This window comes from Humulus lupulus, chromosome 5, assembly GCF_963169125.1.
Source record: "Humulus lupulus chromosome 5, drHumLupu1.1, whole genome shotgun sequence".
Taxonomy (NCBI): Eukaryota; Viridiplantae; Streptophyta; class Magnoliopsida; order Rosales; family Cannabaceae; genus Humulus; species Humulus lupulus.
Window position 1 is genome coordinate 238,535,659 of NC_084797.1, and position 23,890 is coordinate 238,559,548.

A 23,890-nucleotide genomic window follows, 5' to 3' on the forward strand; every position below is an offset into this window, starting at 1 on the left:
GAATGGGTAGGGTTAGTCCCCACAGTGATCTTACAAGGTTTATATAATTAGGTTGTCCCATTGAACCTAGATCTTGGGTTTTCCTTTATATCTACCTTATTTCTTCTGGGCTTAAGTCCCATTCCTTCTGATGTCTTTTCAACTTGATCTCTATTTAACCCTTTGGTTAGCGAATCCGCAATATTATCTTTTGACTTCACATAGTCAATTAAGATAACTCCAGTTGAGATCAATTGTCTAATGGTATTATGTCGTCGACGTATATGTCTTGACTTACCGTTATATAGAACATTCTTTGCTCTGCCAATTGTTGCTTGATTATCACAATATATACATATTGCAGGCACAGGTTTAGGCCAATTTGGAATATCCTCTAGGAAATTACGTAGCCATTCTGCCTCTTCACTACATTTATCCAGAGCAACAAACTCAGATTCCATTGTAGATCTAGTGATTACAGTTTGTTTCGAAGATTTCCATGAAACTGCTGCACCACCTAGAGTGAAGGCATATCCACTAGTACCTTTTGAGTTATGAATATCAGATATCCAACTTGCATCAGTGTATCCTTCAAGCACAGCTGGATCTCTGGTGTAGTTTAACCCATAGTCACGAGTATACCTTAAGTACCTAAGTACCCTTGCAATTGCTTTCCAGTGTTCAACACCTGGATTACTCGTGAATCGACTCAAAGTACTTATAATATAGGCAATGTCTGGTCTAGTACAACTCATCAAGTACATTAGACTTCCTATTACTCTAGCATATTCTACTTGGGACACACTTTCACCATTATTCTTGGATAGATGCTGACTTGTATCGATTGGTGTTTTGGAAATTCCAAAATCATCTTTACTGAATTTGTCAAGTATCTTGTCCACATAGTGTGACTGACTCAAACTGAGTCCATCTAGCGTCCTTATAATTTTTATCCCTAAAATTACATCAGCAGTCCCATATCCTTCATGTCAAACCTTGAGTTTAACATTGTTTTGGTGGATTTAACCATTTGTTGGTTGCTTCCAACAATGAGTATGTCATCTACATACAAACATAGAATGATGTATCCCTCGTTTGTGGTTTTGATATACACACATTTGTCACACTCATTGATTTTAAATCCATTTGTCATCATGACACTATCAAATTTTTCGTGCCATTGCTTTGGTGCTTTCTTAAGTCCATACAGTGACTTAACAAGTTTGCAAACTTTCCTTTCTTTCCCTGGAACTACAAAACCCTCGGGTTGTTCCATGTATATTTCTTCATCAAGATCTCCATTTAGAAAGACAGTCTTTACATCCATTTGATGGACTTCTAGATTTTGCAATGCAGCAATTACCAAAATCATCTTGATAGAATTTATTCTCGTCACCGGAGAATAAGTATCAAAGTAGTCATAGCCTTCTTGTTTTTTGTAACCTTTTATTACCAATCGGGCCTTGTACTTATCAATTGTTCCATCTGTTTTCATTTTTCTTTTGAAAATCCACTTGGAACCTAAAGGTTTACATCCAGGAGGAAGGTCAACTAGTTCCCAAGTATGATTTTGCAGGATGGAATCAATTTCACTCCTTATGGCTTCCTTCCAAAAAAGGACCTTCAATAGAGCTCACAACTTCTTTATATGTTCGAGGTTCTGCCTCTATCATATAAATTAGAAAATCTGGTCCAAAAGAATTTTCTATCCTTGCCATTTTGCTTCGCCTTGGCTCTACTTGGACTTCATCAGTTTCCTCTTCTTGTTCTCGATCATCCATCGTTTCAGATGTTCGCTTAGAAGAGCTTGGTCCAACCCCATTATCTTTGCAAGGAAATACATGTTCAAAGAATGATGCATTCTTTGATTCCATTATCGTATTCTTGTGAATGTCCGGGTTTTTAGACTCATGTACAAGAAATCGATAGGCATTGTTATTTTGTGCATAATCAATGAAAATACAATCTAATGTTTTTGGACCTATTTTCATTCTTTTTGGCAATGGTGCAATCACCTTAGCCAGACATCCCCACACTTTTAAGTATTTGTATGAAGGTTGTCTACCTTTCCATAATTCATATGGTGTCTTTTGATCTTTCTTTCGGGGAATCTTATTTAAAAGATAATTAGCTGACAAAATAGCTTCACCCCACATGTTCTGCGGTAATCCAGAACTTAATAACATGGCATTCATCATCTCTTTTAAAGTGCGATTTTTCCGTTCTGCCACTCCATTGGATTCAGGAGAATAAGGTGGTGTTACCTCGTGAATGATTCCATTTTGTGCACAAATTTCACTAAATGGTTCTACATATTCACCACCACGATCACTTCTTATCATCTTAATTTTCTTATTAAGTTGATTTTCAACCTCTTGCTTATAGAGAGTAAATTTCTCTATAGCCTCATCTTTGCTTTTTAGCAAGTACACATAACAATACTTTGTACTATCATCAATAAAAGTAATAAAGTATTTGTTACCACCTCTTGTTTGAACAAATTTTAAATCACAAATATCACTGTGAATTAAATCAAGGGGTTCAGTGTCTCTTTCAACTGTTTTGAACGATGACCTGGTTAATTTTGCTTCTACACAAGTTTCACACTTATGTTTTGAATCAATATTGAATGTGGGTATGTGATTCAAGTTAATTAATCTACGCAAAGAATTATAATTAACATGACCTAGTCTACCATGCCATAAATTTGAAGACTCAAGAAGGTAAACAGAAGAAGTACAAGCTTTATTATTATCAATAACATCATTTGGCTTAACAACCATTACATTCATCTTCCACATGCCCTCTTTTACATAACCCTTCCCAATAGGAACACCCGCTTTAGTGAGTACAATTTTCTGAGATTCAAACACCATCTTGAACCCATGTACACTCAGCAGAGTTCCAGATATCAGATTCCTACGAATGTCAGGTACATACAATACATTTTGCAGCTTGACATTTTTTCCAGATGTCATCTTCAAGAACACAGTTCCTTCCCTTTTTATCTCAGAGGTTGCCGAGTTGCCCATGTAGAGCTTCTCTCCATTTTCCAGTGTAGTCAGATCAGAGAATGCTGACTTGTTTGTACATATATGACGAGTAGCTCCAGTGTCGAGCCACCATTCCTTTGGATTCGCATCCACCAGGTTGACTTCAGAGACCACGGCACATAAGTCTAATTCAGCGACCTCTTGGGATATCGCGTCCACCATATAGGTCTCATTGCATTTCTTCTTGTGCAATTTGCACTCAGATGATTTATGTCCCATCTTGCCACAATTAAAGCACTTCCCTTGGAACTTTGGCTTCTTTGCAATTCCACCTTTCGGTCCCAACTTGGGCCCTTGATTGTGCTTAGGATTATTCCCCTTTGAGCCTCTATCATGCTCCATCAAGTTTGCTTTGGCAACATTAGGATTCAAGGTTCGCTTCTCATTACCTTGGTTATCCTCTTCAACACGAAGTCTGAGAATGAGATCTTCAACACTCATTTCCTTTCGCTTGTGCTTCAAATAGTTCTTGAAGTCTTTCCATGCAGGGGGTAGCTTCTCAATAATTGCAACTACTTGGAATGATTCACTCAAAACCATTCCTTCAGCATGGATCCCGTGGATGATCAACTGAAGCTCTTGCACTTGGCTTATCACATTCTTGGAGTCTACCATCTTGAAGTTCAAGAATTGACCAACCAAGAATTTCTTGGCGCCAGCATCTTCAGCCTTATATTTGTGGTCCAAAGAGTTCCACAATTCTTTGGCTGTTTTCTTCACACTGTACACACCATACAGAGTGTCAGATAAGCCATTCAGAAGATAATTCCTACACAGGAATTCAGCGTGCTTCCAAGCGTCAATTGCTTGTTGAGTTTGCACATCTATCTCATCCTCTCCAATAAAGGGAGGATCCTCTTTTAAGAATCTCGCAAGATTCAATGTTGTCAGATAGAAAAGCATTTTCTGCTGCCACGTTTTGAAGTTCACCCTAGTGAACTTATCCGGTTTCTCATTATGGTTCACAGGAACCGTTGAGACCGTTGGTACCGAAACTTGCACAACCTAACCCTTAGATTGTTCCTTGGTGGTTGAAGCTGGAGTTCGAGGAGATCCTCCAATGCTTCCAGTAGCAATGACATCCATATTTTCAGCCATATCTGATTGGTGTTAGACAAAATTTAGTTATTTTATGTTTCAAACAATAGTATATGATAATTTATAAATATGTATTCACTGCCTAAAACAGTACCAAAACTAAAAAAAATGTGCATAAACTAATTGAATTAGAGAGATCCGAATGAGATAATAAAAACATTTATACAATCAGACATGAAAAAAGAAAAAAAAAATTAAACATGAGGCATTAAGAGCATATAGCTGGCCATCAAAATACAAAAATAACATATATAGAATTATATGAATTTTAAGGACGTGAAGACAATTAAAATAAAAAGATTATATTGATCCTATGTAAATAATGTAAAAGGTAAGAATCAAATCAATATATATCATTATAAAATCAGAGAAGGATGACAGAACAATTATTTTTTTTTTTAAAAAAAGAAACTAATTACATCGTATCATAAATTACACATATTTATAGCATAATATAAAAGATATCCTAAAGGAAAAACAGATATGTAGAAAGAAAGTATATAAATACTATAAATCAAACATAAATTGATACAAAAGAATATGTCAAATAATATGTCATAATATATATATTTATATATATATATAGAAGTCACAGAAAACGTAATCATGCATACAAACTTTATATATAAATATATATGATATGAAGTGGTTGAAAACACTGTAATGAAACTGAGATCAATAGTTCACAGTATATATACATATAAATGAAAAAAAAAATTACACCAAAATTTATTTATAACGAAAGAAATATGTCCTTCAACCTGTTGATCTTCTCCAAAATGAATCTACTTTAAGATTGTTAGAATTTAAATAAAGAGAATGAAGAAAATTAACAAACATAATAATATATTATTAATTGAAGAGCAGAAAAAATAAATACAAAATAATAAATTATAAAACTGGTAATTGAAAAGAAAGCCGAAGCATGTAAAACACGCTTTCCTTCAAGCAGATTTGCCCCATCTACCTGATTGGTGTTAGAGGATACGTGAGCAACCACTTTCCAGGATATAACGACTAACGAGTAGAGGAATACACCACTTTCACTACTCCAGCGAACTCGGATTAATACCTTCACTCTATCATCTTAAGACTTACGAAAAACAAAGAAGAAAAAGACAATAGAGCTTTTTAGTGAGTGACTATATTTTTTGGTGTCTCTAGAATGAAAGGTGAAGCCTCCTTTTATAGACTTCATATGAGGTGGAATACCAAGTGTGGACACAAGGGAATTAATGCCAAAAATCCCACAAAATTAGTGATATTGATCAATCACAATCTTTACCATAATTTCTGATATCAATCAGAATATTCACCATTATTACGGTGATTACATCCTTGACCAAATCTGCATTTATTAGCAGCTATCAATGGACCACATTTAAGGCATCAATTTTCCATTCACACATTAACCTAAATTGGCTATTTATTATATATAAAATATAATTTTTCCAACAAAAGTTAACATAAAAAAAAAAAAAAAACCGTTAAAACCAAAAATTTCTGTTATCTACACACTTATTATATAAAAGAGATATATAAGATATATTTTCTTCGTCTTGTTAGTGTTTGGCTCCTACATACAAGAGTCATGAGCAAATTTACATTACACGACTTGTTCTGAGTCTCATGATCATACTCCTTGTAAGCCCTCGATGCTGCATGTGTACATCGATCACATGGTCTATTGTATAAAATGTATATTAGCAGGTGTATCTTCTTCAAGTACTCTAAGATCACTTGGACAATTCATTCTTCCATGGTTATTATTCATGGATTACAAAAGAAAAGCACATGAGATAATCATGTTAGAATTTTGAATAAAAAAGCAATTGGGATTGTTGTCCCACATTGCTTGTGAATAAAATGTTACCTTAGGGAAATTCTATAAATAAGACCCAAGTGTTTTTAGTTTAAAACACACTAAAAACATATAAATTGTAGAACCCAAGTAGTCTAGTTAATTAATTATTTTTTTATTATTGTGAAGTGTTCATAAAGTGTGGTAATTTAAAATAATACTTTTAGTTATGGTATTATTATTATTATGAAACAGCTAATAAGACTCATTTATATATATATATATATATATATATATTTAGAGTAAGAATATAGCTATTTCTCTAAAACGGTTAAAAATAGATATTTTAGGTCTTTGAGTAAAGGTCTACTGATGTTAGTTTAGATAATACGTGTATGGAGTAATGTAACAACCAACATAATTTCTAGTTTATATTTTTTAAGCCAAAAATATTGGAGTTTATGTATAAGATAGTTATGATAAGTCATTAGCTAGATAATAGGAATACTAGTTGAATCAAGTGTTATTCAAATATTTAAATCAAGATGTTGGTCCAAGTTGGTTAAAGGTTCACGGTAGTATTAGTTTTAAGTCAAGAATATTTCATTATGTCAAATCATTGAGAATGAAGTGATTGGTTCATAATAAATGAACAATTTATTTTCTAATATATTATTAGCAAATTATGACTAGATGAACGTAGGTGAAGTCAAGTTGGTTAGGAAATATTCTAGGATGATAATTTGGGGTTTGAATTTAAATATCAAATTGTTAGAGTTGCCTTATCAGAACCTTGTCTATATATAAAGAGTTAGTATTCAAGACATTGAAAGAGCATAAAGAGAGGATTTTGACTAAGCACTATAAAGAGAAGAAACCCAAGTTACAACAAAAAGAAAGGTGTAGTTCTTTCCATTGCTGGGGGGATTTGAGTGATTGTTCAATTGAGGTATGTAGTATTAAGCTTTTAATAGTTTGGATTATTATATTGATAGGGTACTAATAAGATTATTTTTAATGTTAGATTCTTGTAATAGTGGTCAGTTTTCTGAGGTGATATTTTTTTATCATATTCTTGGGGGTTTTTGCTTGCAATCTCTCATGCTCGGTATTTGATCTTATTTGAGGTAAGGAGGTTAGATAGAACTAATCTTTGTTCTATGCGAATCTGGTCTTGCTTGTTGAGTTTGTACAGAGATCACAATTTTTGACCATGTAGGTCCACAGTATTTGACCTTGTAGGTCCACAGTTTTGACCAAGTATGGTTTCAGGGGTATTTTTCCTAACAGAATCAGGATCTCTTGCTTCCTCAACTCATCTATATATACTGCTTGTTGTGTTAGAAATATGTGATATTGTTGTTGATATATTATTGCTTGAAACTTAGTATGCTATAAAGTTTGTGTTATGATTTTAATTTTTATGAAGATAGACTTCTTGTTTGTGTATGCGCGAAGCACTTCCTTACTGAGCTTTAGTTGCTCATTCCTTTCTTTGTCTTTTGTGCAGATAAAAAGTGAAACTTTAGGGCAGGCGCAATAAGTTGAGACTCGATCCAGAAGTGTGTGTATCTTGTGAGGACCATATAATCGATGGGAGATCTCGGACAAGCCAACTTTATTTATTTATTTTCAATAAAGATTATTGTTATGATTATTTTAAGACTATTTGTTTTTTTTTATTGGGATCCCATTTTTTCGAAATTTCTTTTACATTTAATAAATATGGCGACATCTATTGTTTATTTATATATTTTATTTTGAATAGTTTTTATATAAGAAAAAATAAGGGCATTACATAAATATATATATATATATTTATATATTTGTCTCCCTTTGAAGATTAAGATATATATATTTTCAATATTGTTTTTTTCTTTTTAATCTTTAGAGTTTTTAAACATATCCTGGGAAATAGATGTCGAAACCTCGTAGAGGCGGCAAATTTGTTTTAAGGAAATTGTGTGTTCATTATAATATTGTCATTTATATTATAGTTATTTACGTATTGTTATTTATAATTATAATATTGTTATATAAATTATAGTTATTTATATTGTATTATTTATAATTATAATATTTATGTATCTTTAATTTAGTAGATATAGATATAATTATTGTGTTTATCATATTGCGTTATTAAAGTATTATATGCGTTATATGTTTTTCCTACAATCTTAAAACAGATTATTGTTTAAATATAAGATCTTTATTTTTGTTCATTATAATATTGCCATTTATAGTATAGTTATTTATATACTGTTATTTATAATTATAATATTGTTATATATATTATAGTTATTTATATTATATTATTTATAATTCTAATATTTATGTATCTTTAATTTAGTAGATATAGATATAATTATTGTGTTTATCATATTGCATTAATTCAAGTATTATATACATTATATGTTTTTCCTACAATCTTAAAACAGATTATTGTTTAAATATAAGGCCTTTATTTTTGTTCATTATAATATTGTCATTATATTATAGTTATTTATATATTGTTATTTATAATTATAATATTGTTATATATATTATAGTTATTTATATTGTATTATTTATAATTATAATATTTATGTATCTTTAATTTAGTAGATATAGATATAATTATTGTGTTTATCATATTGCGTTAATTCAACTATTATATACGTTATATGTTTTTCCTACAATCTTAAAACAGATTATTGTTTAAATATAATATTTGAATGTTAGATATATTTTATATTATAATGTTTAATATATCTATTAGTAATATTTCTATATCTATATATTGAAAGATATTGTTATTGCGAAAAGTTCGTTTGAACTTAAATCTCAATAGAGAAGTTCTGGGAACTGAATATTTTCAAAGATACTAGACTGCCGAGGCAGGGGCTAGACCCTTCTAGTATTCTTTGGAAATTATCCAGAAGAGATATTGGAGGCTGGATAAATACTTAATAGAAATATTCTACGAGAGGCTAGACCACGAATGGTTGCGTTTTTTACCCTTCCAGCTAACCTAAGAATTTTCTTTAAGTTTGATCTAATAAATCTATCAGCCATGGTGTATGAGATAAACCTAGTCAATTCCAACCCAATGGAGTGGTGGATTGATACTAGTGCCACTCGGCATGTATGCTCAGACAAGAGTATGTTCAAATATTTTGAATAGGTAGATAATGACGAGAAGATTCTCATGGGAAATTCTGCCACATCTAAAATTGCAAGTCAAGGACGTGTGATCCTAAAAATGACTTCTGGAAAGGAGCTGACTCTGAACAACGTACTATACGTACCAGACATTCGGAAAAACCTAGTGTCTGGTTCACTGTTGAACAAACATGGATTCTGAATTGTATTTGAGTCAAACAAAGTTGTTTTGTCCAAAAGTGGAATGTATGTGGGAAGGGGTTGTGTAACTGATGGGTTGTTTAAACTCAGTGTAATGGCTGTTAAATCAATTATCAATAAAGTTAATAACTATTCTACTTACTTGCTTGAGTCTTCCAATGTTTGGCATGGTAGACTAGGACATGTTAATTATGATACTCTACGGAGATTAGTTAACTTGAATCACATACCAATATTCCACATTGATTCAAATCATAAGTGTGAAACCTGTGTTGAGGCAAAACTAACAAGGTCTTGCTTCAAAACGATTGAAAGGAATAATGAATCCCTAAATTTAATCCATAGCAATGTATGTGATTTAAAATTTGTTCAAACAAGGGGAGGCAATAAATATTTTATTACTTTTGTCGATGATAGCACGAAATATTGCTGTGTATTTGCTAAAAAGCAAAGATGAGACTATAGAGAAATTTGTTCTCTATAAGACCGAAGTTGAGAATCAACTTAACAAAAAAATTAAGATGTTGAGAAGTGATTGAGGTGGTGAGTATGAATCACCATTTCGTGAATTCTGTGCTAAACATGGAATCATCAATGAAACCACTGCACCTTATTCACCTCAGCAAAATGGTGTTGCTGAACGAAAAAATTGTACATTGAAAGAGATGATGAATGCGATGTTGATTAGTTTTGGATTGCCGCAGAACATGTGGGGAGAAGCTATCTTATCAGCTAATCATCTTTTAAATAAGATACCCAAAAAGAAAGAAGATAAGGCCCCTTATGAGTTATGGAAAGGAACGAAACCTTCCTTCAAATACTTAAGAGTGTGGGGGTGTCTTGCCAAAGTGGCTGTACCTTTACCAAAAATGGTAAAAATAGGTCTAAAAACTATTGATTGCATTTTCATTAGTTATGCACATAATAGTAGTGCGTATCGATTTTTGGTGTATGAGTCTAAAATATCTGACATACACAAAAACACAATAATGGAATCTAGAAATGCGTCGTTCTTTGAACACGTATTTCCTTGTAGATCAAAAGAAGATTCAAGTTCGTTAAAACGAACACATGAGACTATTGGTGAAAATAATCAAGATCAAAATCAAGAGTGTGAGGATGAACCTAGACGTAGCAAAATAATTAGAACAGAAAAGTCTTTTGGTCTAGATTTTCTGACCTATTTGCTAGAAGGTGAACCTCAAAGCTTTGATGAAGCTGTGAACTCCACTGAAGGCTCTTTATGGAAAGATGTTATTAATAGTGAGATTGAATCCATACTTCAAAATCACACTTGGGAGTTAGTAGATCTTCCTCCAGGATGTAAACCTTTAGGGGCCAAATGGATTTTCAAAAGGAAAATGAAATGTGATGGTTCAATTGATAAGTATAAGGCACGACTTGTAATTAAAGGTTATAAGCAGCGAGAAGGCCTTGATTACTTTGACACTTATTCTCCTGTGACGAGAATAAATTCCATTAGGATGATACTTGCTATTGCTGCGTTACGCAATCTTGAAGTACATTAAATGGATGTGAAAACTGCTTTTCTAAATGGGGATTTAAATGAAGAAATTTATATGGAACAGCCTGAGGGTTTTTCCTCCCCAGGAAAAGAAAGAAAAGTATGTAAATTGGTGAAATCTTTATATGGTTTAAAGCAAGCACCAAAACAATGGCATGAGAAATTTGACCAAATTATGTTGGCAAATGGCTTCAAAATCAATGAATGCGATAAATGTATTTATGTTAAAGAAACAGATAATGACTATGTCATTTTGTGTCTTTACGTAGATGACATGCTCATTGTTGGAAGCAGTGATAAGATGATCAAATCTATCAAGAGTATGTTGAACCTGAAATTTGACATGAAAGATATGGGTCTAGCAGATGTCATTTTGGGGATTCAAATCTCAAGGAAATCTGATAAGATCATTCTAAGTCAGTCATATTATGTGGACAAAATTCTTGAGAAATTCAACAAAGAAGATTCTGGTGTATCCAGAACCCCTGTAGATTCGAGTCTACATTTGTTCAAGAACAAAGGGGAGAGTGTCTCTCAAGTAGAGCACTCTAGAATAATTGGAAGTCTAATGTACTTAATGAGTTGTACAAGACCTGATATAGCCTACGCAGTTAGTAAACTGAGTAGATACACGAGCAATCTAGGGTCTGACCACTGGAAAGGAATAACAAGAGTACTTAGGTACTTGCGATTTACTCGTAGTTATGGGCTGTACTATACTAAATATCCAGCAGTGCTTGAAGGGTATTGTGATGCTAATTGGATATCTGATATGAAAGATTCAAAATCTACGAGTGGATATGTGTTCACACTTGGTGGTGCAGCTGTATCATGGAAATCTTCTAAACAAACGGTAATAGTTAGATCCATGATGGTATCTGAGTTTATTGCCTTAGACAAGTGTGGCGAAGAAGTTGAATGGTTTCGTCAATTTTTAGAAGATATTCCAAAATGGCCTAAACCAGTGCCAGCTATTGGCATACATTGCAATATTCAATCTGCAATTGGTGTATAATGGTAAGTCTAGACATATACGTCGTAGACACAATGCCATTAGATAACTACTCTCAACTGGAGTTATCTCTATTGACTATGTGAAGTCAAAGGATAATATTGCGGATCTGCTAACCAAATGGTTAAATAGAGAGTTGGTTGAAAAATCATCGAGGGGAATGGATCTAAAGCCCATGAATGAATAAAATCAATACAGTAGACACCCCACCTAGTTGATTGGAGATCCCAAGATCTAGGTTCAAAGGGACAACTAAAATTGTAAAGATTATGTTGGATCACTGTGGGGGTTATCCTCATTGTCCATTCCTATGATGAAACAGTGATAACCGTAAGGAAAAGGTTAAACTATGCTTTTAATGATTTCTTATGCGTCGAAATGTCGAGCAGAGTAATACGGGTTACTCTTAATTAAGAAAATCACCTATGTGAGGGAGAAGATGGGCCGCTTCTATAGGGATTGAATAAGGGCTCAATTCCTAGAATATCTCTTGCAGAACCAGGGAAATGTTCAGGGCCAAAACAAACATAATCTTGAGAACCAATATATGTCAGGAAAGATTCCTGTGTGTGGTATATCATCGTTTACACGAACGGCAGAACAGTTCAAAGACATCGCGTCTACTAATCAGCCAGTAAAGTAAATATACTTACACAAGGGAAGGTTCAAAGGGTAACACCTACCTATCCTATGCGGGTTTCTAACGTTGAACTTTATCACCTAGGTCTAATTCCTTTTGTTATTTTTCCTTGAGTCAGTTTTTCATTCATGTGGGGGATTGTTAGAATTTTGAATGAAAAAGCAATTGGGATTGTTGTCCCACATTGCTTGTGAATAAAATTTTGTCTTAGGGAAATTCTATAAATAAGACCTAAGTGGTCTTAGTTTAAAACACACGAAAAACATATAAATATATAGGACAATTCTTCTACAGGGGCTTCACTTTAAGCCATACCGGTAGGGCTCTCAGTGTTTATCGACCCGTGAACAGTTTTCGGCGCGATTTTTTTTATGACCGTGTATATTGTAACTATTTAGAGCATCCTACAAATTTTCAGAAAATTCTGAATAATTTACAGTACCGAAAACTAGGTTCAAACATGTTGATTTTCACGCGCATAAAAAAATTTAGTCACGAGTGCAACAACATGTTTGAACCAAATTTTTGGTACCGTAAACTATTTGGAATTTTCTGAAAATCGCACTGATACTCTAAATAGCTACAATATACACACTCATAAAAAAAATTCGCGCCGAAAACTGTTCAAAAGGTCGAGAACACTGAGAACCCCACCGGTAGGGCTTAAAGTGAAGATTAAGATATATATATTTTCAATATTGTTTTTTTCTTTTTACTCTTTAGAGTTTTTAAACTTTTTGTAGTGTGATAGAGTTCGGACATATTTGGTTAGGCAAAGTAATTGAGTTACTTGTCGTTTACCGTTGTATCCTGGGAGATAGACGTCGAAACCTCATAGAGGCGTCGAATCTGTTTTAAGGAAACTTACAGAGGCATTGGCTTTTATTTTTGTTCATTATAATATTGTCATTTATATTATAGTTATTTATATATTGTTATTTATAATTATAATATTGTTATTTATAAGTATGATATTGGTATATATATTATAGTTATTTATATTGTATTATTTATAATTATAATATTTATGTGTAGTAGATATAAATATAATTATTGTGTTTTTCATATTATATACGTTATATGTTTTTCCTACAAATCAAAGTCAAAGTATCTATACCTGTCTATTCATGGATTGAAACCAACTTTCATTCTCATATAATGTTAAACTGCTAGGAACTTGTGTTTCCCAATTTTCCCAGCATTTCCCGTATGAGAACCAGAGAAATTTAAGCTTGGGGTAAAGAGCTTGATGATCTTCAGCTTGGTCTTCCATTATTCCTAGCAATTCAGGGCCAATCTTTTTGGCATCGAATATTCTTTGGCAATCTCCTAAAGTCTCATATCATATTCCCCTTTTGTCAAATATTTGATGAAGTCGTGTAATATATTGTGCATCTTACATGCCACATTCTTCTTCTGAATTTAGATAACCTTCTGACATCCACAATTCAATCTGTTGTCTCTTCTCAATCAAATAATCTTTTGGATATATGGAACAATGCAACAGACATCTTTTCTCTAAAGAAAATAAGTCAAGACAACCTAAAAGCAATGGACCAAAGAGATATTGTTCAACTTCAGGAACATTTAACTTCCACAGTTGACTATGCAAAACATCTTCCCATTCTTGTCTGCTTTTTTAAAAAAAAATGCATAAGACTACCTAAAGTCTTTGGCAGCCAGAGGTAACCCTTTGCATTTTTTCACAATTTGCATAGAAATATCTCTTAATTCTTCAACTTCTTCATCGTTTCTACCATGAAAAGCACGTCTTTCAAATATTAATCGACAATCATTCTGACTTAATTCTTTTAACTTAATGGTGGGAGAAGAGAAGTACTGGCTCCCATCATATGTGCTACACTCTCCTTCCTTTCTTGTGGTAGCCAAAACTTTACTTCTTACAGAATCAAATTTCTTCAAAAGCATCTCTAATGGTTCCCACTTGCTGTAATCCTCATTCCATACATCGTCTAGAACAAGAAGAAATCGACCTTTACCTAGGCGAATGGAAATCCAATTAAACGCTGCTTCTAAGCTCTGAAATGTTGGTGGCTTGTATATTGGGTTTCCCTGAAATCATCTTTTCCTTGGATTTGAGTTTGATAATCTATATGCAGGATTTCAGTAATTGCTGACACAATATTGAGTGGACTAAAAGACTCAGAAACACATACCCAAATTCTTTTAGGAAAGTGATTCTTAATGGCCTCATTACTGAATACCAACTGTGCCAGAGTAGTCTTGCCAAGTCCCATTCCCACAACAGAGATGACCTCTAGTAGTCCCTGGCCAATGCCATGACTTCTCTCAGACACTAACACATCTAACAACGGAGGTAGTTTCTAATCTTCCCACAACTTGTATGTCACAAGCACCACCTCTCATTATATTTTATATTAGTCCTAGCTGGCCTATTTGATCAAACTGTTTTTGTTACTTTTTCATCAAGTTGTTCAATTTTTAGAGCGATCTCTCGATGAGTAATGAGCTGATTCACTTGGGAAAAACAAAAACAAGTAGAGGGCATGAAGAAACTAACCGAATTTCGCTTTCGAAATTCTGTCTCAATTTGGGTTCTGAGAATGAGAGCGTTCCATCTCTCGAGCACTTTACCCATCTTTCGAGCATCATCTTCAAGCATCCCCAGCCAAACTTTGACACTTTCGCTATTGGTAGTCCATCTTTTGTTCTCAGCATCATGGAGTACAGCTCGAATGGACCTCAGATTTCTTTTCAAATTTTCCATCCTTTGTTGAACATTGTTGAGCAAACTCACTTCAGATATCATCTTTTTCAAGAGGAAGAGAACCCAACAGATTTACAACTACAGAAATCACAGCTTCGGCCATAGTTAAGAGGGAGCATAGTTCTAATTTTCTGAATAATGCAAAGAATCAGAGAGCATAGATTTGATTAAATCTAATAAGATGCAATTAGCTAGTCGAACTAATCTATGGTTTGGTTTGTACTTTTCTCCGTCGATAACAACCTTGACGATCCTGTTGCTTTCACTACAACTGGCATTCACTAAGAGCCTTACTTAAAACCATTTTTTTTGCTTGCTTATTATGTATTGGTAGATAGAAACATGAGCATAGTAAATAAATAGAATAACAAGGCCAGAATAATGACAATGAATACACAAACACGGCAATTCATTAAAAACACACACACACAATATGAATTTATACAATACTAAATTTGGCTTTAAACTGAATTCGTATTAATTATTTGTACTCTATTGAATGTTAATTTTTTTACAAAATAAATTAAAATTAACAATTTCACATTATATCATATTTAAAAATGATGAGAGACAAATGATAAGAGAATAATGGGTGAGAAAAAAAATAATGTGAAAGAAAATGACGAATGATATTGTATTTAATTAATAAAATACGAAATTCATATGCAGGGCACCAAACATACCCTAAAGTAATTAACTTAAAATATCAAAGTACCTAAGATTAGGAACGACAATACCAGTAAAAACAACAACAAAAATGACACGCACAGGAAACGCAACGAGCCTCATCAAACATTATATGCAACTTCATTACTTTAGCAATCTGTACATGTATAAAGCCCAGGGCCAAAAATAATTGTGCTTGAATAAACCCTCACTAACTCTTCCAAACCAGATGAATACATTCGATTTGTGTTGAATTAACTAATGCTACCATCGACCTCATCTTTGACATGAGAAAGAAGAATGAATGGTGTAAATATACATATATAGCCTGAGAAAAACCAAAATTGCAGGCATGAAGTGCTACTGCTATCTAAGTACACACATCCTCACAGATTTTATTCTGCCTGCAAGAAACGTTTTCTTGTTTGTTTTGCTCCCACAAAGAGTCATGAAAAAAATATTCACCTGTTTTCTTCACCACCGGATGCATACGATTCCAACTCATCGTGACCGTGCTTCGTAAAAAGGACTCGATGTCACCAACCCCCATTTCATTTGTCATTCTCTCCACTGCTGGATGCTTAAAGCTGAAAAGTGCCCAACTCTTGACCATGCCTTGTAAGAAGTACTTTCCGTTCGCCAACCCATTGTAACCGGTAAGAAAGGTCGACATTATGAATCAACAGTTTCAAATTATCCGGATGACTTGAAACCTTTGGATCGTCCTGCAAAAAGGGATTATATATAGCTGTTTTTATCAAGAGGTTAATTGGAAAATTTCACCTATGGCCACTACAGGCAGATGGAATCAATTAGGGGGACATTGGAAGATAGTCTTTAGAGATAGAGGAATGGTGTCATTTAAATAAATTTATTTTGACAATACTATAAAACTTTTAAAGTAGATGTTATAACAGTAGATTGTAATAGCAGAACTTAAGGTCATAAGATGGACTACCTGAAAATCTACTTGTCTGTCATGTCCCATTACGCTTGCCATTATGCTTGACCTAGAAGAATTAGGTGAGAATCCCTCCCACGGTGGGACAAAGATCAATTTGGTACACTGGACGGGGACTAGGTTCCAACTCAGTTTCTCCCACCAAACTGATCCCAGAGACCACCATCTGATCATCAATCCATGTTCAGAAAAAGCCACCAGTCCCTACATTAATTAAGAGATAAGTAAAGATAGAAAGACAACTTTGAAGTAAGATACACTCAGCTAATTTAACATAAAAGTTTAAAGGATCTTACAAATTTCATACACCAGTAGAAAATAGATAATATAGAATGAAACTTTTCAGCATATAACAGTGAACTAAAACAAATAAAATGCAAAATTAGAAATCAAGCAACAATATTAACCGGCAAGACAGTAAAAAAAGGCACAAGTGTTCCCTTTGCAACTGAAATTTGATAATAGTATGAAATAATTACATGCAAAATGTAACAAGAGCAAACTAGTAAACTAAGAAGTTGATGACCAATCAAGAACCAGTATTACACTAAAGTATGGGAATCTAACAAGCTATACCTCTCCATCAGGCGAAAAACTCAAGGCTGAAATGGCAGTGGCTACAACTGTTTCTGATCCCCCTGCTGCTGCAAGCAAAGTTGGAAGTCCAGGAGGTCCACTTGCATCTAGAACCTTTATCTTCATGACACTTAAGTGTACAATGAAGACACCGAGCGAAAAAGTCAGTTGACCAAACAACAATGATTCAATTTTGCTTGTATATGTCGGCAAGGTTAGGAAGAGAAAAATTCTCAATCAAGAGGCACGTTGAGATTATTAACATTACAAAGTAAGAAATCAAATTTTGCAGCATATTCCTTCTCAATTTTCCCTGCATTAGTTGTGTCACCTTACAACCTTTTTTTTTTACCCCACAGTAATATATGTTTTTTTATCCACACATATATACATCATTGATGTAGTCAAATTAAAATATATACATATATATAATTATAAAAGGTGTTACAGTACATAATTATAAGGTCATGAATTCCTAAACAATGAGTGTTGTTATCTTTTAAAACCAGTTTGGTACCTCTGAATTAAAATCTATTTTAAAAAGAAGTCAAAATCTTGTAGGGTTTGTTGAATACCTCTGCAAGTCATAGACACGAATGCTAGCACTTTTGATCTCTCCAATAACATCACCTACAGCCAATCTGGTCCATGTGTCATTTATAGCCACCATGGGGAATGCATGCACAACTTCCTTTAGTGCAGTCATTGAACTTTGAATGCAAGTTTTACGCATAACTGAATTACTAGGGTCCATGGTTTGTAAAATAAAGTTAACAACCTGCACATTCGTCCAATTGTCAAATAGGGTTTGATGTTGAGATGTTCTAGTTCAGAAATTCTGGGACAGAAACGCTGATATGCAACAAGAATAATTAATTATTCGTTAACACCAACAAGAAAGAGTTGAGAACAATTATTGCTGAGCTATAAAACATCTACATAGCATGTGAAGATAAAAAAACAAGGCAACTAATTAAAAGAAAAGAGAATGATCATGATGGAACATCTAATATGGAGATACAGACATCAGATAGGGTTTCATAATTTAAGTCACAGAAATTTAACAATTATCTACGAAACATTGATTATACCAAAGATCCACCTATATGCAGATTCCTTCACTACCCTCTTCCTATTAGTTTCCCATTGTAATTCAGGTTACACCAAATGGTAGTCAAGCTTCTAAAGGGCTTGTCCCGGATCCAAAGTAAGAAAACAACATGTATTTAATTATTTTAATATATGAGAACAATGTTGAAAATATCTGCCAAAGAAAAGCAACTTCAATTGTAGGAAATCTAATAGAAGTGTGACAAACACTAGTTCCTCCAAAAATGTAATATTATAAATATAGTAGTTAGTTACTTCTACACTAAAATCCAAAACCAGACAGACCGAAGTGCCAATTTATTGGATTAATCGTGACAAAATTGTGCTCCATAGGACAATTTAAAAAATGAGTTTATTTATTTAGTTTCAAACCTTGATACAAAATTTTAATGATCCTGCATTTAAGAAATCATCTGTCTCTGCATTCTAACTTAAATTGACAAGGGAAGTATATTTGCCAATAAATATGGTAGTACAAACCTTATCAAGGTGTTGAGCTAGTTTTCTTGGAGAACTACGCATAACCCTGATGAGGGTCATGAGAGATACTAGATGAACTGAAGAATCAGATGCAGTCGACCAAATTTGACTTTCTATAACACTTAAGTAAGCTGGTACATCAGCCATAGCCAAACTAGGAAGGAGAATCCCAACCAAAGTCTCACGGATGGCATTTGGTAAAGCTGACTTTTGTGCAGCTAAGCTAGCTGATGGACCGCTCACACATTCTATCTGGAAGAAAATATCTCCAATCAACCGAGGTATTTCAGAACTAATGCAGGGTTGCCATGTGCTCTCCATACCTTCAGCAAGGAGCTCAGCTGCTGTGCAGCTGTATTTGTCATTCATGGCCATCACCAGCTTCATTAGTGGATGAACCACCAGCTTGGCAAGACAAGGCTTTACAAGACTTGGATACCAAATAGCCAATGCTGCTGCTACAATAATATGAGACGTCATTGCATCTTGGCTTGTTCCCCCAACACAAGAAATCCAATCCTGCATTTCAAACGATTCTAGCCATGCCAATATGTTAGATTGCTCTGCCTCACTTATCGCCTGTGTGTCCATCACTTGGTCTGTACACAATTTATTATCAGGTGTTTCTTCTGCTTGTACATTTGAATTTCCATCTTCTCTAGGATTTGTTAGACCATTCATTTTTGCACGATTAGTTGCCTTCGGACTGCATAAGGGAAGTGGAATTGCCCGTGAAGCAGCGCAGTGGAATAAAGTACGTGCAGCCATACGTACGTGCTCACTTTCATCTTGCCAGAAACTCACCAAAAGCTGGAGAGAGTGAGGGGATAAAAAGCACATGAGATAATCAAAGTATCTGTTAATTGACAAACTGTAGAAGTTCAAACTTCCATCTGCTAGTCATGCCATAATATCTCAAGAGCTTTGATAATTCACAAGTATTGACTTTGTAGCTATAAATATATATATGTATATATATATATAAATTAGCTTCACCACTAGTATTAAGTTTACACGTTAATGGTTACATAGTTAATACAAGAAAGCAGCACATTGAGCAATTCAGAGCTAGCTGCCTCTCATTTCATGGATAGTAGACTACATTAGGCAAAACTCAAGGCCAAAATAATAAAGAAAACGTAAGAATATGAAGCTACCTGAAGTAAGGGTGGCTTTATATCTGGAAATTTGTCAGCAAAACTTCTAGTGTAGAATGCTGCTAAAGCACTGCATAACATGCCAATCAAAGTTATAACATGCACATGTGTAAACAGTTACAGCTCGTCTACATGTTTATCAAAAAAGTATCATACATGATATTTTCAATTCACATGTATGAAACTAGCAACCACCTGCTGGCAGATGAAGTGGAATGTGACAAGCTTATCAATCGTTGGGCGAGAGATACCATTGTCAAGGACCTCATTGCACAAAACTCAGAAGATGATTTCCAAAGCTGAAATTTCATTTTCAGCATCAGGAAAACAATATGAAACCAAAGAATAATTTATGTTTGAAAATTCAATCAAAGTACCTCAAAAACTGCACTCAGATCAGGAAATGTCAATGTTAAAGATCCCCTGTCACCTTGTAAACCAGAAGCCACAATAAATTTATCTGGTCTCTCCAGCTTCATGTCGGTAAGAAGCAAATAATCAAGCTTAGGATCCACATCCCACAAGTGCAAAAATGACAAGCTAAATCGAACTAAGCATTCTTCAAGTGACCTAGTCCAATCAAGCTCATTTGTAACATCATTTGATGTTTCATCTGTGTCAGAACCATGTTTCGAACTTATATGGTGAGGACTTGATGTCTCAGCTACTTGCTCCCTCACCTTGTTATTCTTGGGCGTTCCGTTTCCATTTTTTATGGAGTCATGCTTCTGATAATTAAACATTAATGATGCAAGGTCAAAACTTAGAGTCGCAATTCCAGGGAAAGGACAAGAGCAATTTACAGCATACTTGTTACTGTGAATAATAAATGGTTTGCTTTTTCCAGCACGTCCTTTACCAGCATGTGCTCGAGAAGTATTCCGCTCAACTATACTTTTAGGTGAAGCCACCAATGTTTCTAGCTTATTCAAATGAGGGTTGGAAGAGCTTCCATCTTCAATTATTGGAAGAAGTAAGGAGGAAACTGAGGTATTTTCATTAAGTATGGTGCCAGCAATACCCTTGCTTATACCCTTACAAAAATATTCAAACGCTGAGTGTGATGCTGTCCCATGAATGACCCGCTCTCGAGCACCCGTCTTTACATCCCAGAGATATAAAATGTCATTGGCATCAGAAGTTCCAAAATTATTTGGGGTCAGACATGCAATATAACCTCTTGCACCATCCCATACAACTTTTGCAGGATAGTTGGGATGTCCAGGAAACATTCTCTCCACTCTCAATGTCTGAAAAGAAACAAGAGCAACACATAAGTCTTCCCCAACTGAGAGAAAGCAATTACTCCAAGGATACTCGGTGTTAATTGAGGGAAGAATTATTTGGCGCACTGGAGCCACATGATGATGCATTATGGAAATGACATTTCCAGTGTCAAGATCCCATATGCGAACTGTGCAATCCATACTTCCAGACACTAAAACCTTATTGAAACTTGATCCTTTGACATCACCAATCATATGATGAGCAGCCAAACATAGTACAGCACCAGTGTGCCCATAAAAGTTTTGTCTGGACAAATGGGAAGTAACTGCATGATGTGGACTCCCACCATGAAAATCTAGCCCATCAAGCAAATCAAATCGCACAACTTGTATTTTTCCACTAACAAATCCGTATACAATAGCATAAGGAGCAAAGGATGTCTCAGCAATAACCATGGAAGAAGACACAACATGTTGCTTACTAGCAGCATTATGACTACCCTCTTCTAAATCTGTATTGTTTACCTTTTTTCTGCTTTGAACAGCATATTGCCTAGAGTCTAGTTCAGTCTCAATTCCATTAGAATCCTCGGTCTCACAAATTGAATTAGAAGACCTAGTCCAATCAATAAAAGAAGAACCTTGTCCATGAATTCTAAAACTAAAGGACATATTTCCATTCTCATCATGCTTTCGACATGGTGAATATATTGTAACATACGGTTTCCAATGTAAAGGTTCTTCAGCATTAACACCAACTGATTCAATGCGAAGAATATAATGGTTCAATTGAATGAAGGAAGTTGATAGTTTCATATCTTGGGAACGAGAAGTGAATGGTATCTCATAGAGAGGCTTAAATGTAAAGACATCTTTTAAATATGTAATCAAGTACACTATCGAACCACCTCTATTATTCCAAACAGCAAACTCCTTTTCATATATTTCATAGGGTTCTTCAATATTCAACATATTGTTATCATCTTCCCTTTTCAGAAACATACATCCTGCAATATGCGATGTAGAATCACCATCTTCACAAAGGAAATTGTCAATAAAAGAGATCTCTCCAATTGTAGTACCTCTGTCCAATAGTTTAAATATGCATTGACTTTTTAGAACAAAAGCAATAATGTTCCTACAAATTTTCATCGACATGATCAGTCCCCCTTCACTTATCCCATCTGCCCAAACATTCATTTCCAGTTGAGAAGAACTCTTTGGCAAACCAGCATCACGCTCTTTCTCTTCTTGAAGGTCCTTTTCTATTGGCAACATCTGCAGTCGGCCAAATGAATCAGACAATAGCACAGAGTGCTTTTCCTCTTCCTTGTTTAATGAAACTACAGCCATAAATTTCAACGACCCAATGGATAAATTCCCATGAAAAACAGTTTGCACAATGGTAAGAGTATATGTATCAACAATAACCACAGTACACTTAGGGCCTTTCTTATTCTGAGACTCACTATCCGCTGAAACATCCCCCAACCCAGCAGAATCAACAGAGTTATGATCCAACAAATGGACCGCATCAGTGAAACAGCAGGAAATACATACATACTGCGGCTTAGAGTCCAATGTCCTCACTATGGATGGACTTCCCACCCAAGGAGGCAACTTCCTTCTCCGCCTGCAATGTCCACTACCTCTGCTCCAAACGCACAATACACCATCAGAACATGCACTGATTAAGGCACCACCACCATAAGTATCACTACTAGAATTGGCTGTTGAATTATTCGACAAATATTTATGGCCAGCATTTCCCGAAACTACAACAGGATTGCAAATGTCAAGTTCTGCTATTGGTGCAGCATGACCACACAACATAGCTGTTGGTTTAAACTCCTGTTCAAATGAGTTCTAATTACACAAATGCAAATTCCATACATGAAAGTAGCAAAGAAAAACTTATTTTTCTTGAACATAAATTAACGAAATCTTACCAAAATATTCATTCTATCATAAAAAATGTAGGTCGACAAAGAATTATACAATAACCAATTGCTCAAAATCATAATAAGTAGATCAATAACAGAGTCTTAACTTCCATATTAGCATACTAATTCTTGTTCTCAAGCACTGGCTATGGATAAGTGATGTGGAGAAAATAGTTTCTGCTATAATCAGCTAACAGTTCTAGCAGCTTTGATGTTTCTATAAATAGTTCATAACGAGTTCGAGAGCGAGTTAGAATTACCGGATTGGAATCGTCGGAGGAGAGGCTCCACCAGATGATGGAGCCATCAGATCCGCCGGTGTAGAGTGTCGGAGGATGATTCAGCACGGCGGTTGCCGTGACTTGGTGAGATGGAACCGTGTCCGACCATATGCAAGCTACGGATCGGCACCTCATGACTCAGTGAGTCGAAGCGAAACGGGATCACATGAGAGATGGTCACTGAAACTGGTTGAGAAAGAGCGAAGTTCAATTTTGGCTACGTCGTCGTCGACCTTCCCGCTTCTAAATGGGCTTGTGGGCTAGAAATCCTGGACTTGGGCCGTCTAATAA

At 34.6% G+C, this 23,890-nt stretch overlaps 2 protein-coding genes across 2 annotated transcripts; one reads left to right on the forward strand and one right to left on the reverse strand.

The window, feature by feature from the left end:
* Window positions 1–11,375: 11,375 nt before the first annotated feature.
* Window positions 11,376–11,813, forward strand: LOC133780134 (secreted RxLR effector protein 161-like). The gene has a single exon (XM_062220008.1). The coding sequence runs from the start codon at window positions 11,376–11,378 to the stop codon at window positions 11,811–11,813; it is 438 nt and encodes a 145-aa protein (XP_062075992.1).
* Window positions 11,814–15,980: 4,167 nt separating this feature from the next.
* On the reverse strand, window positions 15,981–23,822 carry LOC133778502 (uncharacterized). The gene is made up of 9 exons (XM_062218447.1): window positions 23,579–23,822; window positions 20,527–23,226; window positions 20,345–20,448; window positions 20,150–20,219; window positions 18,993–19,802; window positions 17,978–18,180; window positions 17,403–17,532; window positions 16,824–17,030; window positions 15,981–16,590 (listed from the first exon to the last, which is right to left on the reverse strand). The coding sequence occupies exons 1-9, from the start codon at window positions 23,732–23,734 to the stop codon at window positions 16,447–16,449; spliced, it is 4,524 nt and encodes a 1,507-aa protein (XP_062074431.1). The 5' UTR covers window positions 23,735–23,822; the 3' UTR covers window positions 15,981–16,446.
* Window positions 23,823–23,890: the final 68 nt, after the last annotated feature.